Source organism: Sander lucioperca, chromosome 15, assembly GCF_008315115.2.
Source record: "Sander lucioperca isolate FBNREF2018 chromosome 15, SLUC_FBN_1.2, whole genome shotgun sequence".
Classification (NCBI taxonomy): domain Eukaryota; kingdom Metazoa; phylum Chordata; class Actinopteri; order Perciformes; family Percidae; genus Sander; species Sander lucioperca.
The window spans coordinates 12478944-12506483 of NC_050187.1; the positions used below are offsets into that span (position 1 = coordinate 12478944).

Genomic DNA, 27540 nt, shown 5'->3' on the forward strand with positions numbered 1-27540 from the left:
GTGGGGCTCTAAAGGGAAAAGGCAGGGAGGGGCATAACTGTTAATCTTCCCAATGAAACCCCTTTAGTAAAACTAAGCCACATGTAGGACAGCTGAGTACTGTCAGGGACACATCTTCAAATTCTTCTCAAGTCAAGTCTCAGACTGACTGAATCTGTGGAAACCAAAATATGAGTCAAAATCCATGTCAAATAAAATTTATTTTCAAACATACCAACGTGATTTGCTTTCAACAATGCATCAGTCTCCTACTCATGAACAGTGATTAAAACTACACCACAATCAATCATTTGTAAATGTATGTTAGGCAGTTGCCTTACAGATGGCTTATGATCGTATTATACTGAAAATGATCAAACAAACAATTGGAAAACCTAACAAAATTTTTGAATCTTTTTAAATGACATACTGAAGTTTTCTTGCACTGTCTCTTTAAGAATTTGGCACTTTCTTACAGTTGGCATATTTAAGGCTTATATGCCGGTTTTGTGTTAGCGTTATTACAGATTGTGGCTGTGGCAGTTATACATTCTGACAATCGTAAACTGTGATTCCTCATTAGCACCAAGTGCTGATTGTCTGACATCTCAAGTAAGATACACATCTCACCTCCATTTGTCATTACACATTCATAAATGTACCAAAATACTATATAATGATATAAATACTGATATATATTTTTTTTTCTCAAAATAACAAGTAAACCAATGCACATACAAACACTCAAACACATCAATCAAAACTTGTGTAACTTATTTACTTCAAATGAAGTGCTGCTGATCTTTCAGCATGATACATTTTAATGATGGCAAAGTGCAAAGACGGCAAAATGAGTAATGCACCAAAAAGCAGCATCTAAATAAACATATTCACTGTGTTCTGTGACAAAGCAGCTCCAACGTGGCCATGTAGCTATAAAGGGGAAAATGCTTTTCTGTTGACTGAGTTCTGCTTTAAAGCCCCAATGTTTGCACTTGTGTACAAACTGATTTGCTGACTGGATTAAGAAAAGCTCCATACAATATTTGATCAAGACAAAAGGCAACCACACATAACATTTCTTAAGAAAATACTTCTACTTTTCTTCCATTTATTGATAAAGGCCTCTTATTCAAACTTGAATTTAACTAGAAATTGTTGTCAACACCTTGATCATGACAGCTGTCTTATTATGAAGACATTGGCACAACACAGAGGGAAACACCATTGGCTTGAAAAACATGATTGCACTGAGATACCATCAATTATGTGCTGAATGGCAGGAAATACCAACACTGTTAATCAATGCATGCAACTTCCACAAATGCTGTAGATAGAGTAGAAGGAGAGTTAGCTGGCGTGGACTTGTTCACTATCAAATTTACAGCAGGTTAACCCTGCTACCCTGTTGATTATGAAGTCATTATGATATCTCCTTTGCCAGCTCAACATTCTCCTTGGTGATCATTCTGGGCTCTCCTTTCTGTGTCAGGTTGTCTCCCTCCATCGCGGTCTCGCTGGCAGGCCTGGCCGGCTGCTCCTGCAGTTGCTCCAGTTCTTCCAGTATGTTCTGAACACGACGGACTCCATCCCGTCTTGCCTGCCGTACATCTACGCGACCCTCTGGGTCAACCGAGTCCAGTGCTAAAAGCTCTTTGGTCAACAGCTCCTCCAGTAACAAGTATTTCTTATCATTCTTCTTTCCATCAAAACACTTCACCTCCTGCTCCAGCTTAGCAACCCGTCCGACTATCTGCTGTACCTTAGCCAAGCCGGGGTGGACTGGACACTGAGCAGCCTGTTCAGCCTCAACCTTTACAGGTGGCACCTCTGGGGGAACAGCTGTCACGTCCTGGGCCTCAGGTTTTGGAGGTATTTGAACTGTGATATCTGCAGTATGTTGTTGTGGTTGCTCTGGTTTCTGGGGCTGCTGGAACGGTTGCTGCGACTGCTTTAACTGTTCAGGCTGTGGATATGTCTGAGGTGGTGTCTGCTGAAACGGTTGTGGCTGCTGGAACTGCTGAGGTTGCTGGAACTGTTGAGGTTGCTGATGTGGAGGCTGCTGGAACTGTTGAGGTTGCTGAGGTGGAGGTTGCTGGAACTGTTGAGGTTGTTGAGGCTTTTGGACGTCTGCTTCTGTGTGCAATGGCGGGGGGGCCTGCGTGTTCTCGGGTTTCTGCTGAGTGCTTTGTTGTTCCTGCTCCATTTTCTGGGGCGGGTCTCTTGTGAGGACATGCTGCTGAGCCTTAGAAGTTAAAGACAAGCTGTCACAATCTAGGTCAACACATACTGATGTGAACATCTTTGAGCATCGAGAAAAAAATCACACGGAAATAAAAATTACCTGTGGCCTTTCTCCCAGCACCTGCGTTATAATAGGTGAATGGCTTCTAATATGAGGTTGGAGGTGAATAGACGTAGCATCGCGATGCTGGGGAAACAGTGTTGGAGAAGCTCTTTCCCGGGGAGGCGGCATTGCTGCAGAGTAGCCAGGCCATTCGTCGGTTTGAAGGCGATGAAAGGGCTGCTGGTGCTCTGAGTAGGGGACGCGCTGAGAGTAGACAGAGGGATTTAACTGAGCATGTGTTTGTGTTTGTCCTCCTCCACCCTCATGAATCACCGGGATGGGGATGTAACCTGCTTGAAGACCAGTGCTGCTGGGCCGTGGGGGTTGGTGATGCGGGGCAGTGTAAACCTTGAAAATATATCAAATTGAAACAGTGAAAATTCAGTCTTTGGTCATTTATTTTGCATAGGAATTATACAGTCAAATCAAATCCAACCTCTGTTGTTGGCGAAACAGGTGAGCTGGCCTTTCCAGGCTCAGTGGAGCAGCTTTCTGAAGGTCCGTGTAAAGGTGATCTGGGCCTGCATTGGAGCCCCGGTGTCGGGGAAGGTGTCTGCCGGATATTCTGTGCAGTGGTTGGCTGGATGTAGGAATAACATGGATGCTGTTGCTGCCTTAGGTCTGCACCATCATGGAAGACAGGGATAGGAACATAACCTGGGCGCAGAATGGGGTGCTTCATCTCCCTCACAAAGCTTTTCTGTATCTCCTGAGGGCTCGCATCTGGTGGTATGTTAGGGCCATTTGCTGACACTTCTCTGACCTGAAACACAGCCAGTAGTATAAAGATATAATATAAAATGTTAAGTCGTTAGTAATTACATCTTTATAACAAAGAATCTTGTCATTTATTTATATTACAAGATCCGGCAACTAAATAAAACTACTCTAAGCACTAAGACTACCTTTAAATTAACATTTAGGTAACCTTGATGTTGGTTTCTTTACTTATAATAAAGTTATTAAACAAAAAATTGTTTCGACATCATCAGTGAGAATAGCCATTTACAGTAAACACTGCAAACTTGGTTGACATTATGATCCCTTAACCTAAGGCAATTACTAATTATTATCAAATGTTTTGCCAGGTGAATGGCTTATTTTGAGCAATTGCAAGTTATAAAAACTGTTAAAACAAAATGCCAGAGTATTCTGCTTATAGTTAAGTAACATCACTTTCATTTAGTAAACACATATACTGCTCCACCAACCAACCAACCAGCCAAATGTGTTGTGTCCAAAATGTATTACTGACATATTAATACATACAACCAAATGTTTTTTAAACCTGGAGGTATTTTTAATAGGAAACTTCTCTCGGTCCTGAGATAACTGCAAAGGTTATAGGTTAAAATGTGACATTTCTACAGGGACGTGCCAAATGTATCACCTATTTGAGTATTTCATAAATGAAATGAACGTCTGATTAACATGGACTTAAGCTAATTTCCAGTCAGACAAGTGCTGTGTTTGTGTGTGTTATTTGGCTCCACAATCAGAGTGACATCAGTCACCTGGCTGAATTATCCAGCTCACAATAGTTTGGCACACGCTCTAAACTAACATGTTATTAGCACATCACCATTATGTCCTACACAGAGATAGAACTGTATTATGCTCCGCTGTTTGACAAACTTTATGAAGAAGAACGTCAGTCAGTATTTGTTTTATATTTGCAAACACATGAATTATGGTGAATAACTTAATTTTTTCCTTATGTCACTCATTCTTTGACCACATTTGTTCTGGTCTAATCTTGTGAAGAAAAAAAACCATAAATAAACCCAGAATATATGTATGCGTGTATGCATACAACCCTGATACTCACACTGAAAGCATGTCATTGTGGACCTAATATTGCAGGAAAATAATCACAGGAAAAAATCATAAGCATAATATCTTCCTAAATACAACATTGGCACTTTCAATACGTTCCTGGGTGTCAGCCAATGAGACCAATCAGGAATAATATAGATTTCCATTAGCCAAGCTAGAAAAAGTACTATTTGTTATTGTTCTCATAGTGTACCAAGTGACTAGACACCTGCCAACAGCTATGGAGCAACAGGTCTGGTAGTTCAGCATTCTGTCAATAATTTATCTGAAAAGTGACTAAAGCTCTACCTCCAGCCACTAACAACAAATACTGAAGCCTACAGAACAAAAACTGCATTTATATGTAAGCCAGTGGCATTTTCGCTCTAAGACAAAAGTTATGAAGTAGCTGTGGACGACCCTTTGCCCTCTGCCATTTCAGTATGGGACACTGCCAGGAAGCACCATAGCACCAATTTGATCCCCTGACAGCTGTGTCTTTCTAGCAGATTCTTCGGGACACTAACTTTGGACAACAGTGTCTATCCCTGAGACGAAAGATTACCAACTGGCAGCCAGTGAGGTTAACTTCAGCCCACGGGTTTTCTCTGCAGACCTGTATGTTTCCACAACATGTATCTAATACAGCTGAAAATGAACATGATATGCAGGGCAGCCAGCGCCTCTGTCATACAGTTAATACTCCACAGGCCAAAGTGAACTGGACCTGCCTCAATCCTTGTAAGGGAAAAAGTTTAATATGAGCTGGACACCGCAGTTTTTTCCCACCATGAAAGAAACGTTATTAAAATACTGGAAGCTCATCATCATGGGTAGCCTTCACATGCTGCACGGTGAGTCATCGAATAATAATAGTGTTAGATCATGGGAACATAACGGGGTTGATCACCCTTTATAATAGGCTTATGAGCTGTCTGTGAGGGGGAGGTAACGGCGCCAAACAAGGCCTACAGTCAACAAGATTAATATAACATTGATGTAGCACACCGCTTTTATTTAGCAGCGTACCAAACCCACAACACTATAACCGACGTAGCTCGACACAAAAACAATAGTCGTTGACATTGACAAACCAACTTTATGCCGCGGCTCTTTTACCTTTTTCGTGTCGTGTCGCGGGTCATTCCAGGTTGTCGTGCGGTTATTGTGATCCACAAAGAAGGGCCATCCAGTCTGAGGGTCAATTTTTACTTCCCAACCGAGAGGAAGAGGGTCGTTGTCATTGTTGGCCATTATCAATATCGGAGACTGTGTCTTCATGCCGTTCATGTTGCTGGCTATTCAGTAGTACTGAAACATTTTATACTGGCGACGGACGCTTTAAAGATTCCTTGAAGTGACGTGGAAAAGTGGGCTGGAAGTTTCTCGAAATAGCCGGGTTAAGGTTGGGGGCGGACAGCGCTGAATACTGTGGCATGGGTTCCCAAACCTGTTATGTCGCAGACCCCCCAACACAGAGTAAACCTCTGACCTGCATTACATTTGTCTTCAGCTAGCCTAAAGATTTTTTTTTTTTAATTACTCTCAGGGACAATGCACATGTATCAATATCACTAAATGGGCCAGTGTTAGCTTTCAGAATCAGAATCCGATTTATTGCCAACAGGTTTTCACTATATAATACATCCATGGTTTTCACATAGCCTATACAAGGACTTTGCTTTAGTACAGTAGTTGCTTTATTAGTAGAAGGAATTGCTTTTATTTTAATAATATTGTCTTTTAATAATGTTTTGTGCTGTGGTGTCTAATTTTTTGATTTCTTTATTGTATTGTCTATGAGGTGAGATAAGAATTCTGGCAAAAGACTGATTTTCAACTATTGTCCCTAAGCCTGATATATGGCAACTTAAACAACAAATAAAACATACAACATATACAATTAAAACCAGAGAAATAAAAACATGAACAGCTGAACAGGATAAAAAGCTTAGAGGCAGCATCATGCAAAGTAGGACAGGCAAAAAAAAAAAAACAGGCAGTTAATACAAAACAATGTTTTCATTTAATTTTCACTTATTAAGATATGTTAAGCAAATCAGTACAAATAGTTAAAGCATGACAACATACATGCAATCACATTACGTTAGACATAGCACAAGCAGACATTCAGCACAGATCCGTGACCTGTGCATCCCTGGACCCCAGCTTGAGAATAACTTTTTGTGTATTAGACACGGGAATCCCAAGCGTTTTCATAACAAAGAGTTCCCCAAATAAATGTACTCAGACTCCCACGTGATAAATCTTGTCCAAAGGAACTTAGTCTGGGTTTTCTAGAATTTGGTACACAATTACGTAACTAGTGGTGTGATGCAGTGTGGGCACAGTGACACCTTCAATGACAGATCTTCCTTAATAACAGGACTCCTCATACTATAAGGGAAATACTAGTAAATGTCAAGTAACTCATCATCACTTGGCTGGAGACTGTCTGAAATCACTACATGGATATTTTGAGAGAAGCAGAGATTGCAGTTGAAGATGACTGCTGTATTTTTTGACACCTGAAGGTAGTGAGCAGATTGTCAATAACACAACCTGCATTACATAGCCTTTGGAGCCCATTCCTGTAAGTGGGTGTTTGTATGTGTTTTAGATTAGATTAGATTCAACTTTATTGTCATTGTGCAGTGTACAAGTACAAATACAAAGACAGCGAAATGCAGTTTGCGTCCAACCAGAAGTGCAAAAAAAACCAGAAAAGTGCAATGCGATATTCAAGTATAGACAGGTGATGCATAGGCAGGACAATACATATATTGCAGTGTTATAAGAGCAGAATAAATATGGCTATGTAATATGAACAACATGTACAGATATGTGCAATGTAGTAGCAGTGACATTATACTAGTAGTAAGAATAATATATATATATAGATATATAATGTATACTTGTATTAACAGTATAGACATTCTTGTTCAAAATCCCCTCCATACAGGAGTTTGTTAATAAGTCAGATGCATAAACATTTTTCAACAGAAATATTATGGGTATTAATAAGTAGCCAGATTAAACCAGTATGTGTAGCCCCTCTCTTGAATCCCACATTTTTATTGTGATTTTCTTCCTGGGAGTTTAAAGTTTTAGTAAGCCCTACATGATTAATTTGTATGTGCCACAATAATTGATGCCTTTAGTCAGTGGACTCATTAATACAGTAATAAATCACATTGACAAATGATTATCAAATTCTTCATTTAGTGATGATGTTGATGTTTCCAGAATATCTCATGACATGTTTCCAGAATATTTGCATGCTAGGACCAAGGGACATCTGTGACTTTTGCAACCCTATGAACCAGAATTGAATGTATCTGGTGACTACCCACCATCCTTCCAGCCGTGACCCATCTCTGAGGGTTAGGTGGTGGTTAAGAAGTGTTTGGAGTGAAGACCTCAGCGTTGCTCAGCAAAATTGGAACCTTTGCTCCTAAGCATTGATAGGAATAGTGACTGAAGCTCACATACTGAAACTCAGTATTTTTGATGGAAATTCGATAATTTCATGACACAAGAGAAAACTTAGCCTACTTGTTGGCCCTTTAATAAACTTACTTCAAAATAAAAGCACTTGCCAAAAACTCATTAAAGAGTGTGAAAGTGCCTGTCTTTGGCGCCCCCTAGTGCTAGTATCAAAAAGACATGACAGACAGTAGCATGTTTCCTTGCCATACTCCCAGAGGTATCGCAGCAATTTATTTTTTGAGTAAAAATTCAGCAGTCTCGTGATTCAGCGGCATTTGTCCCCCACATACACTCTTATTTACTAGCTCTTATACTATTGAATATATTTATCTCTTCCCTGTTAATCCTGTTTTTTTTTTTTTTTTGATGATCACTGTAGTTTAGTCTTTTGTTGACAGTGGAAAAGGGAAAGGAGGAGAGGGGTGACGTGACACTTAAGGCCTATTTTTTAAGATAAATGTATGTTTGTTTATGTGTAAATGGACAATCTGTTTGGTAAAGCAGAACAGACTAATCGCTTTTTATAAATGCGGATTAGCTCATGTTCTTAATTTGATTTATTGTCCTTTTGATACATTAGTAGTACTCAATGCAATGTTTTGTTCAGTTAGAGTAACACTTCCATAAGACAGAATTTGTTAATCAAAACATGAATGTGTTATTCAAAACGTGCTCACACTGGAAACCTTCACGCCCACGCTGACTCTAGAAAGGTCTCCGTGGTTCAAGCTTCTATATACAGTCTATGGGTTCAAGACACTACCAATAACCGTCGAAATCAGGTGATTAAAACAAGCGCACGCTCGCATTCCACTTCAAAATAAAGGTCTCTTACGCAAATTACCTTCAGAGGTTGCCTAATGTGGTAAATTAAGTACTGGATGGTCACTGGCTTTTGCAGTTATTAATTAACTAATCACCTCCAGAAACATCAGCTATATCTAAGAAATGTAACATTTCCACTGTTGAAACTGCAAAAATGGTGGTCTTTCGTCTATGGTTACCTCACCCTGACCTCGCCGGGTTCTTCACAAACACGCACCCACCCACGCTTGTCTAGCTCTCTGGACTCCCAGCGTGACGTATACCATATACCCGGTTAGCTAGCTTCTAAGCTAGTTAGCTAGCTAGTTAACGGCGTACACCGGAGTTGGTCAACGTTAGCTGTCGGTTTCGGCTATGGACGACGAAAGCTATCCCAAAACCTTGTAAGTAATGTTGTTGGTGTCTAATAGCGATAGGTAGCTAACGTTAGCTAACGTAACCGTTGGCTAACTTAGCTAGCTAGCTAACGTTAACGTTACCCGCTGTCTACACAACCCTGGTGAATACCGTCAGACAACATACATTTAATTCTTCACTAACGTCAAATTAGTAAACATAAGGTTAAATGCTAAAATAACACGTATTTATCACGTTTGTGTAACGTTAATCTGTACGTTAAGCGTTACTAACGTGGGGCCAGCTAGTGAAAGTAACGTTAGCTAGCTAACTCACAAGTATCACAATCTGTACCACCTTATCGTTACCAGGAGTAACGTTAAACTGTTAACAGCTTTCACTAAATGAACCCCTCTTTTCCCTGCAGGTATGTGGGGAACCTCTCCAGGGATGTAACCGAAATTTTGATTCTGCAACTCTTCACCCAGATTGGGCCTTGTAAAAGTTGTAAAATGATCACAGAGGTAAACAGCCAAGATTTTATGTCTTTTCATTTTCTTTCTATGCCCCCTGCCATTTACACCTGGATCGTGAGTGACCACCTCCAACTTTTCTCCTACTAGTTATGAACAACTTTGACTTAAACCAACATAGTGGTTTAAATTGTGGTCCTCCACTGTTGAATTAAAGGCAAATCGATAGAGCTGCAGTTACATCACAGTTGTCTACAATATAGTGGAAACAACCTTTTTAACTTTTGTGTTTGACCTGGTCTCTTGCAGCATACAAGCAATGACCCCTATTGCTTTGTGGAGTTCTTTGAACACAGAGATGCTGCTGCAGCCCTTGCAGCCATGAATGGGAGGAAGATACTAGGAAAGGTAGGGAAATTTGTCTGGTCCAAACTTAAAAGCAAGATTAGGCAGCTCAACTGTTTCAGAATTCCCTTGTGATCCTTGTTAGTTGTGTAGAAAAAAATGTCTATTTCTTAGGATGTGATGCTCACTGTGAACACTCTTTCAGGAGGTCAAAGTTAACTGGGCCACCACTCCAAGTAGCCAGAAGAAAGACACATCCAGTAAGTTTTCACCTATTGGTTTTCTAATCTACTGAAATCAAAGTTTACGAGTGAATGGTAAATGTTTTTTTCTCCCTTTGTTTGTCTTTTGTTTCCTTCTAGATCACTTCCATGTTTTTGTGGGAGATTTGAGCCCTGAGATCACCACCGAAGATGTCAAGGCTGCATTTGCACCTTTTGGGAAAATCTCGTAAGTTTTTACCTTAAAGGATATTTTTTTTTGAATGCTACAATGCGAGCATATTGATTTCTCTGAAGTTGGGCAATATTGGCATACTTCATAATAGTCTTCTGTAAACATATGCTCTGAAACAACTGTCTATGACCATGTTTACATGCATACAATATGGGTAAATTAAATTAAAAAAAATTAAGAAGTTCATGCAAGGTTTTTGTTTCTTCTCAACAGTTTACGAGCTACGTCTGATCTCAGATAAATTCTTAGTTTTGGGATAAAAATAATGGTTTGATTTCCTATGAAACAATGGGACATCCTGGTGTCCAAGGGGTTAAGTGGCAGACCATGAATGGCAACGTCCTCCCTTTCTTACATGGTGTCTCTCTCGCTCTCGCTCTTCTCATTTCCTGTTATCGCTTCACTGATGGCTATCTAGTAAAGGCATACAATGCCCCACCCAAAATAAAAATAAAAAATACATTCAAGTAAAATTTACCAAAGAACACATAACAATGAATATTGAGAAACAGAATTAAACTGTAAAGGGGAAACAAAAGCTTGTGTTACACGATGAGGCCTAGACTAATAGAGCTGATAGAGCATCTGTAGATTGATGTCGCTTATACTTTTGATTGTCTAGCACTGCAATTCTCTCACTGTTTGAGAGAATGAATTATCATGTAGACAGACTGATAGATGAGCAGGTTTTGGTCAATTTATGCTTTTACTCTGAATGTATACTGGGAAAAGACTAACACACAGAGTGAAAACCCATGTCAACAGAGATTACTAATGTTCAGGAGAACCAATTCAATTTTGCTTCATCTTGATATCATTTTTGTCAACTTGATACTGTGTAAAGGATTCTACTACATTGTAAACATAGTTGATGATGGACCAACATCATTTTAAAGGAACACGCCGACCTATTGGGACTTCAGCTTATTCACCGTATCCCCCAGAGTTAGATAAGTCCATACATACCCTTCTCATCTCCGTGCGTGTTGTAACTCTGTCTGACGCCCCCACCACTAGCCTGGTTAGCACAGATCCTGGAGGTAACCGGCTCCAACTAGCCTACTGCTCCAAATAAGTGACAAAATAACGCCAACATTTTCCTATTTACATGTTGTGATTTGTATAGTCACAGCGTGTACAAATAACAAGGTCACATGAGACACAGCCATCTTCTAACCGTATACATACTGGGAACTATATTCTCAGAAAAGCGAAGCACTGCTACTCTCTGCTCCTCACCACGGTGCTTCTCAGGTGCTGCAAGCAAATCACTCCGCCCAAGTAGCAGAAGTAGCAGTGCTTCGCCTTCTGAGAATATAGTTCCCATTATGTATACGGTTAGAAGATGGCTGTGTCTCATGTGACCTTGTTATTTGTACACGCTGTGACTACAAATCACAACATGTAAATAGGAAAATGTTGGCATTATTTTGTCACTTATTCAGAACAGTAGGCTAGTTGGAGCCGGTTACCTCCAGGAAGCTAAGGCTAAGCGAGGCTAGCGGTGGGGGTGTCAGACAGAGTTACAACACACACAGAGATGAGAAGGGTATGTATGGACTTATCTAACTCTGGCGGATACGGTGAATAAGCTAAAGTCCCAAAAAGGCGGCGTGTTCCTTTAAGTATTGCATGAAAGTATATATCAGAATGAACTGAAACTCTTACCATTATATGTATTGCTTTGTTTAAAAAACAACACTCTTAACAGATTGGAACAGCCTCATTTAAGATATTAATTACCAACACAATTCCTGTAAGTTGTTAAGAGCTTTATTGCAGTTACTTACTTGTAGTCTGTGTATTGTGTCTCTGTTTTTATGACTGAAGTGTCAGCTTTATGCCTACCCTTGCTTTTCTTTGTATATTTAGGGTGTGGTAAGTAAACTGTATGTCAGCAACATGTAACCTGAACAGCTTTTAGTTGTGGGTCTCAATGAAGTAATAGCACTTTGGTTATTTTACAGAAATGCTCATAGGATTGGACAGGAGCTTGAAGGCTAACAGCAAGGAACTGTGCACTCTGGAGACTCAGATGTAGTTTTTTTTCTCTATTTATTCCATTCTTTCCATATGTCTTTATTTGTAGATGCTATGTATTAACATGCTCTAGCTTAGATTAACCAATTCCAATACTCAATGCATTCTTCTAAATCTTTGTTTAAATTGTCTCATTTTGATTTGCATAGTGTTGTTTGTAGTGCAATGATCCTCTTCCAAAATTTCTGAAAATGTCAATTTCTCAAAATTTGCAGCTCCCCAAACTCCATACTCCATATTGGTGGTAAAGAATTGACCAGGAAAAATAAAGAAATCTGTTAACAGGCCATGTATGCCGTTTAATTCCTTTTTTCTCTTTTGATATTTTCTATATATTTCTTATTTGTAGCACGAGCACCAGCAGCAGATTTTAAGAATGCATGGCAATCCATATAATCTGTTCCTTTTTGTTAATTTAAATCAATAGCCTACTTTTGAGAAAATTGAACAAGAAGTGGTGCTCTAGTGGCAAGGATCCATTAATACATCTGAAATGATTTAAAAACAATAGTGTAGGCTGCATGTTTTTGTACTTGTTTTGTTTCTTTGTTCTCAAGTGTTGCTTTGAAGCTAGATTACGAGTCAGTGCTCAGCACAAGGCCATGATAGCTAATGTACATTACATTAATGTAGGACAGAGTGGAGGATTCACAGTTCAGTGTGTTTTGCGTGGTTCCTTTTTTAGTTTGAAGCATTTAAACTGGAAAGTGCACTGAAGTTGTTTTCACGTTTCCTTCTAGGGATGCCCGTGTTGTGAAGGACATGACGACAGGCAAATCAAAGGGGTATGGATTTGTGTCCTTCTACAACAAACTGGTAAGGCTCCAGTGCAAGAACACAGACTGAAGGTTATTTCTATTTTCTGTTTATTATTCTACTTTAATGCATCATATACAAATCTAATTAATCATAGTTGGAACCATAGTCACAACTTAAATCATCTATCATTACATAATTTCTTGTTAACCATTACCAGTATCAATATTACTTAGATTTAAAAAAAAAACAGGGGGAGAAAAGTAAATTCTGAGAACTGATTTATAGTCACTAATAAACTTCACGGATTCATCAAATCAAGAAGGGTAACCGTCTTTGATCTGGATTTATAGGATGCAGAAAATGCCATCGTTAACATGGGGGGACAATGGCTGGGAGGACGCCAAATCAGAACCAACTGGGCAACGCGTAAACCACCAGCTCCAAAGAGTATCCAGGACAGTAAGTTTTAAAGTCACTGCACACCCACACTGGGGATTTCACTTACCACGCAAGTCAGTTTCAGTCTGACTGAACCGTCGGGATTGTTCGGGAGTGTGCAGACTGTGCTTGATTGATATCCTCCTCGCTCACCTGTTAGCTTTGTTGCACCGGCCAAATTACACCTTTTATCATTCTTATTGGTGCGTCTTAGTCTGGAGTGTAGGTAATTTCTCTTGTATCATAAATCATAGCTGTGACTTGGTTTTGATTTGAAACAAACTTGTGTCTAAAGGTAGGGACATCCCTTCACAAATTGTTTTTATTTCAGATGGCTCAAAGCAGCTGAGGTTCGATGACGTAGTAGCTCAGTCCAGTCCACAGAACTGTACCGTGTACTGTGGAGGGATCCAGTTAGGACTATCAGGCAAGTGTCGTGTTCTCTAAAGATGCATTGTCACAGCCCTTGTCACACTATAGTAGTAGTCTTATTACTTACCATACACTTTCCTCGAGTAGCCTAAGAACTAACCACGTTAACTTCTTTCCTTTCAGAACACCTAATGCGACAGACCTTCTCACCGTTTGGTCAAATAATGGAAATCAGAGTTTTCCCAGAGAAAGGATACTCTTTCATCAGGTAGTGCCTCAGTCCATTGCAGCAGTTGGCCTCTAGATGTCAACAAAAGCAAACTGCATGACTCGATGACAGGCCAGTCAGCACCCAACATAGTGTCAGTGGCCCTTTCTGTTATGTGTGTCTTCACCTCAACAAAGTTAGCTCAAAGTTTTACTACTGTGTATTTTCTGAATTGCTTGCTTGCTGCTAAGCTGCTGTTTTCCTTTTAAGGTTTTCCTCCCATGACAGTGCTGCCCATGCCATTGTTTCAGTAAATGGCACAGCCGTTGAAGGACACATAGTGAAGTGCTTCTGGGGCAAAGAATCTCCTGACATGGCAAAGAAACCACAGCAGGTAGGGAAAACATCACTACTAAACAAACTGATAAAAAAAAAAAATATATATATATATTATATATATATATATATATATATATATATATATATATATATATATATATATATATATATATATATATATATATATAATTTTTTTTTTTAATAGTTTATTAATGTTTAGAATCAGATCCATTTTGATACAGAATTTTTAAAGACTGCATATGTAAACATGATACATATTCAAGTGTTGATTCAAAACTATAGAAGATACAACTAAGACAAAAAAGGAAAAGGGGGGAAAAAAAAAGACAAAACTATATACAGACAGGGGGTAACCTTTTCAACATAGTATATTCAGTAAAATAAAGAAATACGATCAGGCCTATTAGATGTGACATAGTTAAACCATCTTTCCCAATATGAAACAAACATCTCCATTCTATGATTTACATAGGCTGTTATTTGCTCTATCTCATAAATTTCGGCCACGGTATCCATCCGTGAGTCTACTGTCGGGCTCTCCTGTGATAGCCACTTCCTAGTCTTTTTACTGGCCACCAGCAATATACCTAGAGATTGGCATGGGGTACTTTCCATAAGATCATCTCTCAATGCAAATCAAACCGGCTATTAGGATAACTGAAATAAAACCATGCCAATCTCTAGGTATGGTGAAAGGTATGTGATGATGTGGGGCTATTTTAATTCCAAAGGCCAAGGGAACTTTATCAGGATGCATAGTATCCTGGATCCATGAAATAACTGGCCTTTAAAAATAAAAATCTGCCTGCCTCTATGGGAATTTAACATAGGGGTGTACTTACTTATGCCCCCTGTATTTTAAGGAAGAACATTTATTTATTTACGATACATTATTCATTCACAAAGAAAGTAAGTGTCATTAAAGGTTGGATTTTTTTCCTATTTTTTTTTAATTAAGGCATTAAAATCAATTTCCAAAAGATGATTTTTTTTTATTCCTCTTTTTAGTCAGCTTTAGCATGGGTTCATAAAATTTTGAGCACCACTGTACATGATATAGTCCCCTTTTTGATTTCCGATCTATATGCTTTTTTTTTTTTTTCAACCTTTCTAAAATATATTTGTTTTTATGGGCATTTTTGTATTAACTGTATTAGATATGACAGAAGAATGACAGGAAATGAGCTAAAAGATAGGAAGAATGACATGCAACAAAGGTCTCCGTTAAGACATGTTTTGTCCTCTCTGTTGGCATAATTCAGGTTGAGTACAGTCAATGGGGCCAGTGGAACCAAGTCTATGGGAATCCACCGCAGCAGCAGCAGCAGCAGCAACAGCAGCAGCAGTATGGGCAGTATGTGACCAATGGGTGGCAAGTTCCCTCCTACAGCATGTACGGCCAGACGTGGAACCAGCAAGGATTTGGAGTAGAGTGAGTTTTACTGGAATGTATTAAATTCATACATAAACCTTTTGTATGACTATATTGTCACAGGCCAGAAGACTTACCTCCATCTGCCTCTATATGGTGATGGATGGTGCCTTGGCCACACTCTACTTTAAAACAGTTTTTCTAAGGTAAAAAAGGAGATTTTCCTCCATTCTGGGGAGCATTCATTTATTATTTATTTTACAACATGGTTGATCTTTGTATGCAGTGACCACAGTCATACTAACTGGGTATTTGTGGCGTCTTTGCAGGCAGTCCCAGTCACCAGCCTGGGTGGAAGGCTTTGGATCTCAGTCAGCCCAGGCTGCAGCTCCACCCGGTCCTGTCATGTCCAACCTGGCCAACTTCAGCATGGCTGGCTACCAGACGCAGTGAGCTAGCACTAACCTAAGTGTAGTACCGTGAGGGTTTTGTCAACCCTTTTAGACCACACAGCACTCTTTCACCTGGACAGCTGCTGTGGTAGAAGAAGGGCAGGGGCCATATTCAAAAAGCCTTTGTAGCTAATAGTTGCTTCTAAACAACCAGTTCAACAATTACATTTTAAATGACAGTGTCCATTTCACTCAGAACTTTTAAAAAGTTTATTTGATGATAATTTAGTTTGGTTATGTAAAAGTGTGCTTAGGCATCTGAAATAAAGCCAAACAACTGTCTTTGTCTAAGTAGATGTTAAATGACAGGCCAACTTTTTGAATGTTTGGTCCCATGAAAACCATACCCAGTATCTGACAAAGAGGATTTACAGCTATTTTAACAGAGACAAGAGACCATTTCATGCCTCATATCATATGCTGAATAAGTTGACCAGTGGGCCACACCATCAAAAAGTTGAGTCCTTCAGAAACTAATTGTTACCCTCCCATATTCAAAACTTGAGCAAAAATGTATCCAGAAATCATGAAATGTAAACAGAAACCTAACAGCCACGCTATTTTAGTGGAGTTAAAAGCACATTTACTATAAGCCATCTTACTACTCCAGCAGCTCACTGGAACAAAACTACAGCAATATCTGGTCTCAGTTTGCCAATGTGTTTTTTTTTTAATATTTCAGTGTTTGTTACAGACTTGTCAAAATGTTTATTTACTTGTCATACTTGGGGCATTTTTCTGGCATTTTATACAACAGAATACAAAACACCACTTTAGTCTTCATGCATTGATTAAGTTCAATTTTGTTATATAGGTCAGTTTGTGAAATGGCATACAGTGATGACAGTGGCTGTGTTCGGAATTGTATACTTGCGTACTGCCTACTTCATACTCGATCAGTCGGCTGGCTGTGTCCGAACACAGCCAGTGTTGCACAGATTGAGCAGGTAGGATTGGTTCACCATTAATTTGTGCTACACACTGCATTGAGCCGCAAGAAAGAACCAACCTACTAAAAGTGGTTTGGGCTTAGGTTTAGCTCATAGCTAGAAATTCAGTCCTGTTTTGATATATTAATGAAAAATGCTTTGTGAATAGAGGCCCTGGAACAGTGGTTTACCTTTCTAGTATATGTGAAGAAACTATTTGTATAAACAACTGTGGCTTTAAAAGCGATATAAGTGGGATGTGGTATCTCTTGGGTAAATTTTGTGTACAAAGAAAAATGTCACACACACAACTCTAAATGGGGGGGGGGAAATGATTTGGTTTTTCATGTTTTGTAAAGGAGTAATCGGCATGTTCTGTGCAGACTTCTGATGGATTTTAGGTTACACCTTAGATTGGACTAATTTATAATCCTGTGTCTCATAGCAAAGGCTATAGCACATGCTCACTATATAAAGAACATATTGTAAAAACAGTTTAACCCTCAATCTTTGTAAAGGTAAGTAACTCTGGGGGCTGGTTTCCTGGAAAGATTGAATCTTTAATATTTTCTTGATAACCTCAGTTAATTTATAGTAACTTCTTTCTAATGGTTGTGAGAGTTTTTGTGAAGAAACTTAGACTTAATTTAGCACCAAAACCAGCCCCTAATGATATTGCATCATGTTTTACATAATTAAAAATGCTGTTCTTTAGTCCCTTATTTGTGTAAAGACAAGCTGTCCAATGTTTTAGGCTTTCTATAAATTGCGATGGTTTTATTTTATGAAAGGTTTCCTAACTATGTCGTTGATTTGTCAGGGAAGCGGGCACCTTTCTGCCTCTTAGTGTATTCAGAATTTTCTCAGTATTTGCAGAATATTTCCGTATATTCCAGGTAAATTATTTAATAAAAATAACTGGCAAATTGTGACAAGAGGATTTTCACAAAGACGTCCTGCCATTGGGAATGTATTTGCGCGTGTGCCATTCTGTACAGTATATTAAACTCCTTGTAAACTCACTCTCCTTTTCCTGTTCTACTAGCCGACAAACTTGATAATGTTTTTGTTTATTAGACCTGGGAGATGTTTTTGTGTACAAACAGGGTCATTTGGGCTGAGAGTGTAAATATAAACCTTGATCACAAACCTTTATGAAACTTAAGAAATAATGTACATACTTTTAGGTAGAAATGCCATCATTAAATTTCAGCAATATGAGTTATGAATAAGCCTTAATTGATGTGTCAGTAAAGTCAAACTTTGTGTTAGTTACAGAGGCTACATTACAAATCTAAATTCTTTTCCATTGTGGATTTTCCCTTTTCCCATTTTTAAGTTTGTGTGCCATTTTTAGAACATAGCAGGAAGCGGTTGATGTTTCGGCTTGAACTGCACGCTTATGACATGTAATACATTTGTTGCTTAAAATATTGACTGTAACAGCATTTCGCTTTTATGACAATAATACAAATAAGTTGCACAATAGAAGTGATGTTTAATAATAAAGGATGAAATCAATTTTTCATTTAAATGGGAAAACAAAATAAGTGACTTCAAATAAAGAAACATTTGAACCTGGTCGTTCAGTATTTATTTATTTATTAGACACTAATAAAGAAATTCTGACAGCAAAGCATAAATTCAATGTAACATGTTAAGTCATTCTATCAGACACAGTAAATAACATTTGTTACAATTATTTAACTGAGGTTCTGAATGTCAAATACACTGTTTATTAGCAGGTATGAAACTAAATTATGAATTCATAAAAACATGTCTAGTGGGATAATGCTTCACAGATCCTATTTTTTTTATTATATAGAAATATGTTTTTAAAGAAGGGATGTAGACGATGTCACACTTGCTCTTGTTACAGCATGAGGTTTTGGCAGCTCAGGAGGTGTACAAAGGTGATGAATAATTAATGAACCGTGTATTCCATATAAACATAATTAGGCAATTATTTTGTAGATCTCACTAAACTGCAAACAAGTCAAGGGGCTGATAGCTTTTGAGCAACTGTAATAGAACCTGAACATTCATAAACATTAAATGACTAAAGCAAAGCAAAGATCGCTTAGTCAGGTTTTAGGTGGCATATGGGCTGTATAATATTGATTATATAAGCATAACTTTATTTTTCTTACCTATTGTTTAAATACATGTATAATACACAACTAATAATCTCATCTACAACATACATTGTTGTCTAACACAGGGGTCTTCAACATTTTTTAAGTCAAGGACCCCTTAACTGATAGAGAGATGGAGCAGGGACCCCTTACTACAGATACTGTATAAAATGAAGTTGTATATTAAACTGGGCCTACAATTAGGTATAGGGTGGCCTAAAGCCTTTATACATATAGTACCTTTTTTAAAATAGTATTATAATTGTTGGCATGATTTTATAAATCAATTTTTTAATTTTAAAACACGTGGCACAGGGAATCTTTAGGATTAACTATGTGTGGATGGCTACCTTACCTATAGGCCAGTAAGCCTATCATCAGTGGGGATTTATATTTGATAATTTAAAAAAATTAACAATAATTTGGAGGCCCCCTAGGGGTCCCGGACCCCATGTTGAAGATCCCTGGTCTAACATATAGCTTAAACCAGTTTATTATATAAGCTCTTGTGTCACCTAGAAGGCAAGGAATTTCAAAAACATATTTATACAGTACTTACATATTTCCATGAAATGAGTGGCTGTAACTAAGTTAAAAGCAGCTGAAAGTGTTGAATATGTGCCATGTCATAGTGTCAGCAGCTTATTGACTTTGAACATTGGAAAGTAGTGAAGCACAACACATTGTTGACGTGTGTCAGCTGACTTCCAGATAGCCCATGATTCTGTTTCTCAGAGCTTAATCACATTTGACAGTCGTATGTGGAGTCGGTGTAAACTGCTGGTTTCCTTGATGACATCTCAGCCTTCGTCCCTCCGTCCACACAAACCAGGACGCTCCCATCTGAGGCAGTGTCACCACTCTGGACAGGGGTGATGAAACATTTTGTATTCATAAGAATAGAATTAAGAAAGTACAAGTCTCATATTCTTAAGTACAAAATATTGGACATTTCCCTCAGATTATATTACAGCCCATTTTGCATGATCAACAACACAGTTGTTAAATGTTTAATATACTTTTCAGTGTACTCCATGAACTGATACTCTGTAATATATGTATAAAAAAAACAAGTAAAGCATTTCATGCATACAATAAAGTTTATAGAAAATCTTAACCTATTTCCATACTTACATCATTATTGGCTACAGTCAGTATCCTTGCCGTTTGGTCTCCCTTAGTTTTCTCTTGTAATCCCAGTTTTTCCATGATCAACTCAATCCTGGATGTAATGCCTGCCACAGAGCTTTCAAGGTGACGAACCTGTCTGGCCAGTCTTTATGGAGAGAGAAAAGTAATTCAGTTTCTGGTTAATGTCCACTGTAATGAAATTCATTCCTCTTGTTTAAAGGCAAGACAAATTAAGACATTTCATAGGTAAAATGTAAAAATTCTTCCCACCTTAGAAACTGTTCCTGATCAACAAAGGTATGACTGGAGTGGTTCTTCTGCTCATTGGATGTTGCAGGAGGCTTCTCCAGTACTTCTTTCCCATACGTCGTTCCAAGATCGTTAAGTTCAGCGCAAAGAGCGTCCTGACAAACAAATGGAACCATTGTAAAAAGACAGCTTTGTCTGCATTCGCTCGATGGTGTTTTAAGGCTCCAACGTCTCCTTCCAGGCAGCGCTGCGACTGTTGACTTCAAAGCACCTAACCCTAACCATAACCATTGCCTAATCGACTTCAAGATAGTATTTTAGACTTTTTTAAATGTTTGTAGTCCTTTTATGTGGAGATAGATTGGGATAGAATTTTTTTGTATTGCGACGCCGGGGCATTTATTTTCATAACTATATATATATATATATATATATATTATTTTTTTTTTATTTATTTTGTAATGTCTCCAGGAGGGAGGCCAGGGCAGGTGTGGAGGTGACCTTTTATTTAAAGGTTTATTCTTCCGCTGTCCGTCCTGTCCAGTGGTTCTTTTAACCTGCCTTTAATATCTGGCCTTCTCTTAAACAGATTTTTTATATTTTTATATAACTGAACTTGGCTTTTTAAGGAGGTTTTAAAGTGTTTTAATCACACCAGTGGTCCCCTTGTGCCCGTGCCCCTCGCAGCGCCCATCCCGGGCATTGCGTTTTAACCCTAACCATAACCATTGCCTAATCCTAGTGCCGTTGGAGGGCTTAAAACACCGATAAACTCTGCAATAAGAAACACTTCAAACTGTATAGACACAAACCCTTTTTTCTTCCAGCTCAATTTTCATCCTCGCTTGTTCGTCTTTGTCTAGAATTTGGTTCCCATCATGGTCAAACCGTGAGAAGGCTGCAGAAATTTCATGATCAGCATGTCCCATCCTACGAGATCATCGGAGCGGTGAGGGTTATGTTAAACACTAGAGTTAGCTTATGCTTTTCTTTTTGATATTCTGTCACTTACTCTTTCAAGGTTTCTCTGAAGTCCTTGAATTCAATTTCTCTAGATCCAGATTGTAGCACCTTCTGAACATCTGTTATTTTCTCCTTTTTAAGTTTCAACTTCGTAAATGTCTTCATATAGCTCTGAATTACAAAGAAAAAAAACATTTTGTTTGTAACTCTTGAAAAACTTCATCCATAGATGTATCTATATTTTTTACATGAATCAGATTGCCTTTACCTGTTTGATGATGTCAGTAATCTGTAGTTCATCTTTTTGGGATGAGAGCTCCTCCTTAACCTCAGAATATGTGTCATTTATGATGGCCAGAAACATGTTCTGAGGGACAGATACATAAAGAGATAATGAGAATGTCATCTTTATCCACAAGCATCTTGTGTAGCAGAATGACTTACCAGTAGAACAAAGAAAACAAAGAACACATAGGTGACAAAGTAGATTGGCCCAAGAACTCTGTTAGCGCGGTCGATGGCATCGAAATCAAAGTCTCCAAGAATAATTCGGAACTGTGTGAAGCTGCAGAAAGAAAATAGGATTGATTAATTAATTCTTCCTCCATCATCCTATTTAAATATTTCCTGCTGAGCCACTGTTTGGAACAGCCCTTACATGCACTTGACGAAGGTGCTGAAAGATTGAACCTCTGTCCCAAAGAGCAAATATCCAAGTTGAGCATAGGCGAAGAACACGATGAAGAACATGATGGCAAAGCCCAAGATATCTTTAGCACATCGACCCAGTGTGGAGGACAGCTGAGTCATGGTCTTGTTAAAACTGATGTACTTGAAAATCTAAAGGACAAGAAGAAAAACACAGTCTTTGGGATGACGCTAGAGCCCAATCATTTTCCTAACTAATTAATGGTACATGTCTTTCTAGTCTTCTAACCACTGAAAGCGCTTTACATGCCACATTAACTCTTTCACACACACACATTCATACACTGATGGCAGAGGCTGCCATGCAAGGTGCCAATCTGCTTATCAGAATCTAATCTAATTCTTCAGCCTTTGGGGTTTCATTATCTTGCCCAGGACACTTAACATGCGGACTGGAGGAACTGCAGATCTTCCAATTAGTGGACAACCCGCGCTATCTACTGAGCCACCGCACAGTAACGCGTTCAAGTGAAAGATGTCAGTACTTTACCTTGATCCACGCAAAGAACAAGTTCACTGCATTCATGTTGTTGTACTGTGTTTGCCAGAAGGCCAGAAATTCAAAGTCAGCGTAGATACCGGGTTGTTCCAGCAGTTTGCCAAGCAACTTGTCCACTTTGACAGTTCGGAAAATATTGAATACAATGGCAACGATGGCGAGCTGGGAAGGAAAATTATTTTACTTCTTTGATGTAAAGCACAATCAGGGAAAATGACATGTTTGAATCAAACAAGAAGAACATTTTCTTACCATTATGACAACAACATCCAGTATGTTCCAGATGCTTTTGAAATAGGAGAGCTTGTGTATTCGCAGCTCAAGAATCTCCTCCACAACGTAATAAATAATGAATAAACAGAAGACCATCTCACAGCCAAGGATAAAGTAATCCCAGTTGGTGATGTAGCGAATCAGTTTGACTGTTCTTATCTGGTAGGAAGGGATTGCTCCACCAGTTGCTGGGAATTCAACAACCAACCTAAAAGATCGGATGAAATGTTCGTCAACCAATGCATGTGTATCAACCAATGGGTAAAGTTGCTATTGTCAATAGTGCTCTTTACCTGATGACACAGAACATGTTAATGTTTGCGTTGTAAGTGGAGAAGTCGATGAATGCTACTCTGGTTCCTCGGTCAAGCCACAGGTTGTCCACCAGTTCCTGCAGTATGATGGCGGTCTCCTCTTTGGTGCGACTCAGGTCTTGGTAGTATCCCGCTCCACTGTATGTGGTCAGCAATCCCCAGTAAGAAGAACCTTTGACTTCTTTCTCTGTGTGGTAGGTCCAGCTGCAGAGGAAGAAGACACATTTGCTGTAGTTCTCCAATCTAACTGCATACCCAAAGTTACCCTGTAAGGAAAACAAAGAGCGGCTTACGCGGTGCCATTGATGAGACCGAAGCTAATGTCATCCTCCTTCTTCTCAGTGTAAACATCGAAACATCCCGTGATCTCATCTTTAAAGTCTTTGTGGACCTTGCAGGAGTTGTTCATGATCTTGATCTGCCTCATTCTAGGGACTCCCAGCAGCATGTTCTCATAGTAGATGAAGGACTGGTCTCCGCTGTTCAGGGACTGGTTATTGTACCATGTAGTCCAGTAGAGGCTGTCCACCAATGGGCCCTGGGCATACTGTTAATATATACAAATAAAAAGAGAGTGGATGCAGTTTGAGTTGCACACAAAAGAAATTTCATATTTTCATTTCTTAGTGATTTCTCACTGTGGCAAACATGGAGGAAATGAATATGGAGATAAACTCACGGTCCAGAAGTCAGCCATGGTGCCAATGGACTGAAACGTAACCCCACTTCCACCGGCTGTGTTCACAAACAGGTCCGTCATGGCTTTAGTGTAGTAATAGGTGCTCGAGCTGGTCATACCGTATGTCACTGAAAGACAACATTATCATATTGTCAGTGGCCAATAATTGATTCCTATCTGGCTTTGCTCAGGCTTAGCTCTAAATGTCGCTCCATTCAACAGTCCAAGATAAGACAACTCAGAAGCAGACACGCAAGGCCTTATTGAAGAATTGTTGTTTGGCTGTGTTTATGTCACTACAGTCAAACAGATCCAGATTAGAGGCCGTAATTTGTTTGAAGAGAGAGCACGCCGGCCTGACGCAAATAGCTTCTTCAAACAATGTAAATCTAACTGAGACAAAGCAACAATGGCTAGGCCAAATGCTCTTATCGCTAAAAGGCAAGGGAGCAGAACCCATGTCCCTTTCACTCCCAATGCTCAGCTGGACAATGGATCTCAGGCAGAGGGATGGGGAGGGCATTTGTGGTAGGCATTAAGGCAGGGGCTTTTGATAGTAAATCAACAGTCCAAAGTGCCCTACACAGTAACACTCTGTCAAATGGCGAGCACTTCAACAAGGGAACAGCATTGCTTAAAAAACAAATAGTTTATTGAAATATACTGAAGTAGACATAAGGGTAAGAAATACAGGAACACCAAACAGCATTTAGTGTTCGAGACAGATGTGAATTCTCTATCCCATCGCATATGGACCATTAATTAAAAAAAAAAAAACAGTATTTAGAAGTAGTTTTCATTATTGCATGTCAATTCAAAGGTTCATAATATATTCTAAATTAGGGAAAGTAGGTGTAAAATTAAGTTTAAATCCAGTTTCACAACTTTTCTTCAAAATATCTACATTTTTTGAGGACAAAACACTTTACCATGCTATACTGTACTTCATCTAAGAATTAATACAAATTCTGTTTGACCCGGGTACTGATCATGATTTTCAACTTGAATTTTGAGACTACCACAAGTGCCAGGAATAGACATCGATATTGAAAACGCAAAATGTTTGATAGAATCGGATAGTAGAATACTTACAGAGGCATATATCCACCAGGAACACCAGATAGACCATTAACTCTCGTAGCGAGGTTCGCACAAACAGTTCTCTGTTGTTTGAGGTGTTTTCAGTCAATGTTGTGCCCCACAAGCCTACAGACAAATTACAGTGTTTTATGCCATTATGATACAACATTATTTATTGTCAAGACTGCTTTTTAAAGACCTTTCATGCAGAGTGGGTATCGACTTTGATCCTGGGTTGACCTAAATTGATTAGCCAACAAGCAGGTCCACATCCATTTTAGGTTAAAAGAATATTGAGGCATAGCAGTTGATTTTACAGACCCAGACTGGACCAGTACCAAACAAAATCCCCAGTGAGATAGGTGTCATCCATACTCATTGAACTAGCTATACAAATGTCTGTTATAGCAGAAATAATGTTGTAAAGTCAGCTGAGTGGGTTCCTACCTTTGATAAAAGAGCAGCAGCCTCTTTGTTTCTTCACCAGGCTTTGGCCAGTGGATGGTGGTTCCTCTGGGAATGGGCCGGGGATGTCCGGTTTGTACATGCTGTCCATGGAGCCCTGGACGAGGCGCTGGGGGTTGTAGATGGTGCTGACAGCTCGGGGCAGGCGCAGAGGGGAGCCACAGTAGCCCTGGTTCACCCAGGCTCCGTTACTTACGCTGTTCAACTCCACCTGCCCGGTCAGGTGACTGTCGGCCCGGTTGTTCCGACACTTCATACTGTCAGACACCTGTGTGTCTCTGTGTGGACTGTTAGTGTTTAAGTCAGAGAGGAAAGTGAAGCTGAGCAGTGCAGGGAGTTTCTGAACACCTGCTGAAGGGGATGATTATAAAGAGTGGATGACATAAGCTTTGTTGAGGGAGGAGCTGTTGGTCCCCTGTTGGAGCTTTTGTAGTCTTGAGATTGAGACCCAGTTAAAATACATTGAGGGAATAAAAAGGGTGGGTGTTGTATTAACACAACATTGACGTGATCTGTTTTGCACCTCAGCAAGGTGGCCTTGATTTGGTCAGTGATACATTATTTTTTTCATGTTAGCAATAGACAACGCATTTGGTAGATGGTATTATAGTATTAAAAATAACCAGAAAATATAATAACAACCCTCCTTCAAACTGGCAGTGAAGATTTGCCAAATGTAAGGACCTTCATTCTATAGTTCTGTACAATACAGTACCACATACCCACCTTTAATATGCTGGAAATGTCTTATAAAAGACAACATCCAGCTATGTTGGAGGCTGAGTAGTTCAGCAGCTAAAAGACATTTGAATTTGTTTTGCCCTGTCAATTACTTCCATGCTGAGCACATTGTTGTCACAATTGATTAACAACTCATCCAATAACATGTTCCTATTGAGAAAATCAATCAATTGCATGTCAATTATATTTTCTGTCACCAACTGTTTGCGGCTTGTGGCTGAATTAATGAGGAGTGTAATTGCAGTGTCATTGAGGGTCTCAGCCTCATTACCATTACGCACTTTTGACTCTGCCATCTATTCATCTGTAACACGCCAACTGTCAGAAAGCATTTATTAAGTATGCAAACATTCGCCGTGGCATATGAATCATTATGACCATCTGTATCAATGTTTGGCACCTCATTTTTCGTTTAACACTTATCACACGTGTACTTAAGTGTTCTTGGCTGATATAAAATATCAGTTCAGCAGATCAAATAAGGAATACTTAAGATATGTTTCATTATTGTTTTCTATAATTTGATATATGATATCTATGGACATATTTATCTTTGCATGTATTTATGTGATTGTTCGTTTATGTAGAGGCATTAAAGCAAACAGAACCAAACAGGAATATGACATAACAAAACAACACATAATTCCAAATATTACAACTCAAATAAACTGCAGGCTAATGAAATGTGTATAAGGTATTAGCAGTTGGACAGTACAGTTAATGTACTGCTGTAGCTGTTTTATACTTAATGCAGATATAGTTTGGGTCCAGCTATGGCCGTTCATGCTTCAGCGGCTGTGGACAGAGCGATTACACACAGCCATTACCCCACAATAGAGTTTAATTTCTGCTCCCCCTCTGAAGCTGTGGCAGGATCTGGTACACAGGCTTCCTTAACCTGCTGTGGCTTGTGCCACCATTCAAACTTTTTCAAATCTGTAACAATCACTCTTCATTGGCTAATGATTGTCATTTAAATCTGTAGTGTGGCTCCAACAACGGAGAGTTGTGGAGCCACACAGCTACAGATACATTGGTCTGCACTGTAGCAGAATACTTGTAAAATGTGTTCGTTTTCAACGAACACTTGAGAAAAGATTAGTTGAATGCTTGTACTTGATTTTGGTTCCACGTTGACGTACAAGTGTCTTATCTCGGAGCACAGGAGCTCAGAACAAAAGGAGGATTGATTCCCCAGGGAGCGGAGCGAGGCAGCACAGCAGACATGCCCTGCCATTGCTCCTACTGAGAACTTGACACATAAAACAAAGGATGTGCTGTAAATTAGTTGTTTTAATACCACACAGA

The 27540-nt window shown here is 39.1% G+C and overlaps 3 protein-coding genes across 8 annotated transcripts; 1 reads left to right on the forward strand and 2 right to left on the reverse strand.

Annotated features, from left to right (window-relative positions):
• Positions 1-181: 181 nt before the first annotated feature.
• On the reverse strand, positions 182-5518 carry bag3 (BCL2 associated athanogene 3). The gene is made up of 4 exons (XM_031284222.2): positions 5261-5518; positions 2763-3089; positions 2324-2674; positions 182-2224 (listed from the first exon to the last, which is right to left on the reverse strand). Exons 1-4 carry the CDS (start codon positions 5429-5431, stop codon positions 1403-1405), a joined length of 1671 nt encoding a protein of 556 aa, XP_031140082.1. The 5' UTR covers positions 5432-5518; the 3' UTR covers positions 182-1402.
• Positions 5519-8463: 2945 nt separating this feature from the next.
• Positions 8464-18576, forward strand: tial1 (TIA1 cytotoxic granule-associated RNA binding protein-like 1). Of its 6 annotated transcripts, none has more exons than XM_031284234.2 (12): positions 8471-8838; positions 9219-9315; positions 9574-9672; positions 9815-9869; positions 9972-10059; positions 12846-12921; positions 13215-13323; positions 13634-13729; positions 13858-13942; positions 14153-14276; positions 15505-15674; positions 15944-18576. In XM_031284234.2, exons 1-12 carry the CDS (start codon positions 8810-8812, stop codon positions 16065-16067), a joined length of 1152 nt encoding a protein of 383 aa, XP_031140094.1. In that variant the 5' UTR covers positions 8471-8809; the 3' UTR covers positions 16068-18576. The 6 variants fall into 6 exon arrangements, 5 of the variants coding, with proteins under 5 accessions (XP_031140094.1, XP_031140095.1, XP_035848407.1 ...); XM_031284235.2 differs by lacking the exon at positions 8471-8838 and adding an exon at positions 12033-12102; XM_035992514.1 differs by lacking the exons at positions 8471-8838; positions 9219-9315; positions 9574-9672 and adding an exon at positions 12321-12395.
• A 1201-nt stretch (positions 18577-19777) lies between these two features.
• On the reverse strand, positions 19778-25806 carry pkd2l1 (polycystic kidney disease 2-like 1). Its single transcript, XM_031284184.2, has 15 exons — positions 25474-25806; positions 25039-25152; positions 23947-24074; positions 23561-23814; positions 23247-23471; positions 22933-23161; positions 22672-22842; positions 22132-22313; positions 21918-22038; positions 21742-21840; positions 21523-21644; positions 21323-21440; positions 20532-20665; positions 20265-20406; positions 19778-19992 (listed from the first exon to the last, which is right to left on the reverse strand). Exons 1-15 carry the CDS (start codon positions 25745-25747, stop codon positions 19873-19875), a joined length of 2433 nt encoding a protein of 810 aa, XP_031140044.1. The 5' UTR covers positions 25748-25806; the 3' UTR covers positions 19778-19872.
• Positions 25807-27540: the final 1734 nt, after the last annotated feature.